This window comes from Asparagus officinalis, chromosome 10 (genome assembly GCF_001876935.1).
Source record: "Asparagus officinalis chromosome 10, Aspof.V1, whole genome shotgun sequence".
In the NCBI taxonomy this organism is placed as follows: domain Eukaryota; kingdom Viridiplantae; phylum Streptophyta; class Magnoliopsida; order Asparagales; family Asparagaceae; genus Asparagus; species Asparagus officinalis.
Genome location: NC_033803.1, coordinates 9,610,240 through 9,611,757, shown reverse-complemented (window position 1 = coordinate 9,611,757; position 1,518 = coordinate 9,610,240). Strand labels below are relative to the sequence as shown.

At 36.9% G+C, this 1,518-nt stretch overlaps 1 protein-coding gene across 1 annotated transcript in view; it reads left to right on the top strand.

The window, feature by feature from the left end:
• The window catches only part of LOC109825971 (exocyst complex component EXO70B1-like), a 2,782-nt gene extending 1,635 nt beyond the window's left edge, over nucleotides 1–1,147 (top strand). Inside the window, 2 exon segments of the mRNA XM_020392904.1 lie at nucleotides 1–301; nucleotides 926–1,147. The exon segment at nucleotides 1–301 is cut by the window's left edge and continues 10 nt beyond it. Of these exon segments, the coding sequence (XP_020248493.1) occupies nucleotides 1–279 (279 nt within the window). The 3' untranslated portion in view covers nucleotides 280–301; nucleotides 926–1,147.

Here is a 1,518-nt window from a genome sequence, read left to right as displayed (position 1 = left end):
AAGAATTTTAATTTGGCTTTTGAAGATATATATAGGAGCCAAACTACTTGGAAGGTTCCAGACCCTCAGCTCAGGGATGAGCTGAGGCTGTCTACATCAGAGAAAATCATCCCAGCATATCGCTCCTTTTTGGGGAGGTTCGGTGGGCAGTTGGAGGGTATACGGCATGCAACAAAGTATATCAAATACACACCAGAGGATTTGGAGAGCCAATTGATGGAGTTGTTTGAAGGGTCATCTGGGTTGTCAAACCATTCAAAGAGGAAACTTAGTTCATAACTTCATCTTAGTGTGGATAGTGGTAAGCACGAGTACTCATCTTAAAGTTTATGCTCTAGAGTTCAGATAAAGTGAAGAATTTATGCCTGTCTTTATCGTGTGCTAGTGCTATAGTATTTTGTTTTTGTCATGGATTATGATATATACACCTGATTTTTGGGTGCTTCTGCACCTTTGACTTTTTTCATATATGTATTGCAATAGTATACATGTATATAATATCTAAAGGACTTCTCCGATTGTGCCTATATATGCTTTGCATATGATCAATTTGATGCCCTTCTTGGATGTGTTCCCCTTTTTTGCTTGTTTAACTTGACAGACAGTTCTCATGTGTCAGATAATAGTTTGCTTATTGTTTTTGCCACCGTATTGTCTGTTTATTTATATTTTTTTGTTGCTTTTTCATGAAACTACGTGGGAATATAGTCATTGTTTCTTTCTAGTCTTTCTTAACCCTCCTTATTTGCATATAAATTGCCCTCCTGCAGTTCAAGCATGCATGAGTCGCCCTCCCCTGTGCGAGACATGGACATTTGAAATTTGAAAAATTGTAGATGTGTTGTTCCTTCTGGCTTTAGCGCGGGGTAGAGGCGGCTGAGTTAACAATGACATCTAATCGAATTCCGGTTGTGATGTGGTACAGGTAGCAGTTCCAAGCTCACTCTATTTTAAATGGGTATAAATGGGGTTTGGAGTCTTTGGACTCTTCAAGTTCATTTCTACGCATGTACGACACATCTGCTAATGAAACTCTGGCAGATGGTTATGATCATGTTCAGTGAACAAATGACATTGAACGATATCTGTGTCAAGTGTTAACATTGGGCATGTTTAGATATGATAAAACAATTTTTTTTTTGTGCTCCTTAGATAGACATATGATATTTTGTTTCCATTCACTTCTAGGATGCATTGCAGAGTGCATTTCAACTTCTTTTGATGTTTACAGTATAATAATTTATCGTTTACTTTCTCTTAGACCATTATATTTTAAGGAAAAAAAGAATAAGAAAATAGTTTAAAACAACACGATGATGAATTTAGAGTACATTTGAAAATCAGTGGTTGAATACAATACAGGGAGCTCCTTTGGGTTATTGTAGAAGATGAAGAATATGAAGTTAAAGATCTTATAGAAGAATGTCATTTAAACGCATGAAGTACAAAGTCGCATGGGTACAGGTACAGGCACTTGTAAGGGTATGGGTACAGGACGCGACAATTTTGTAGAAGTTA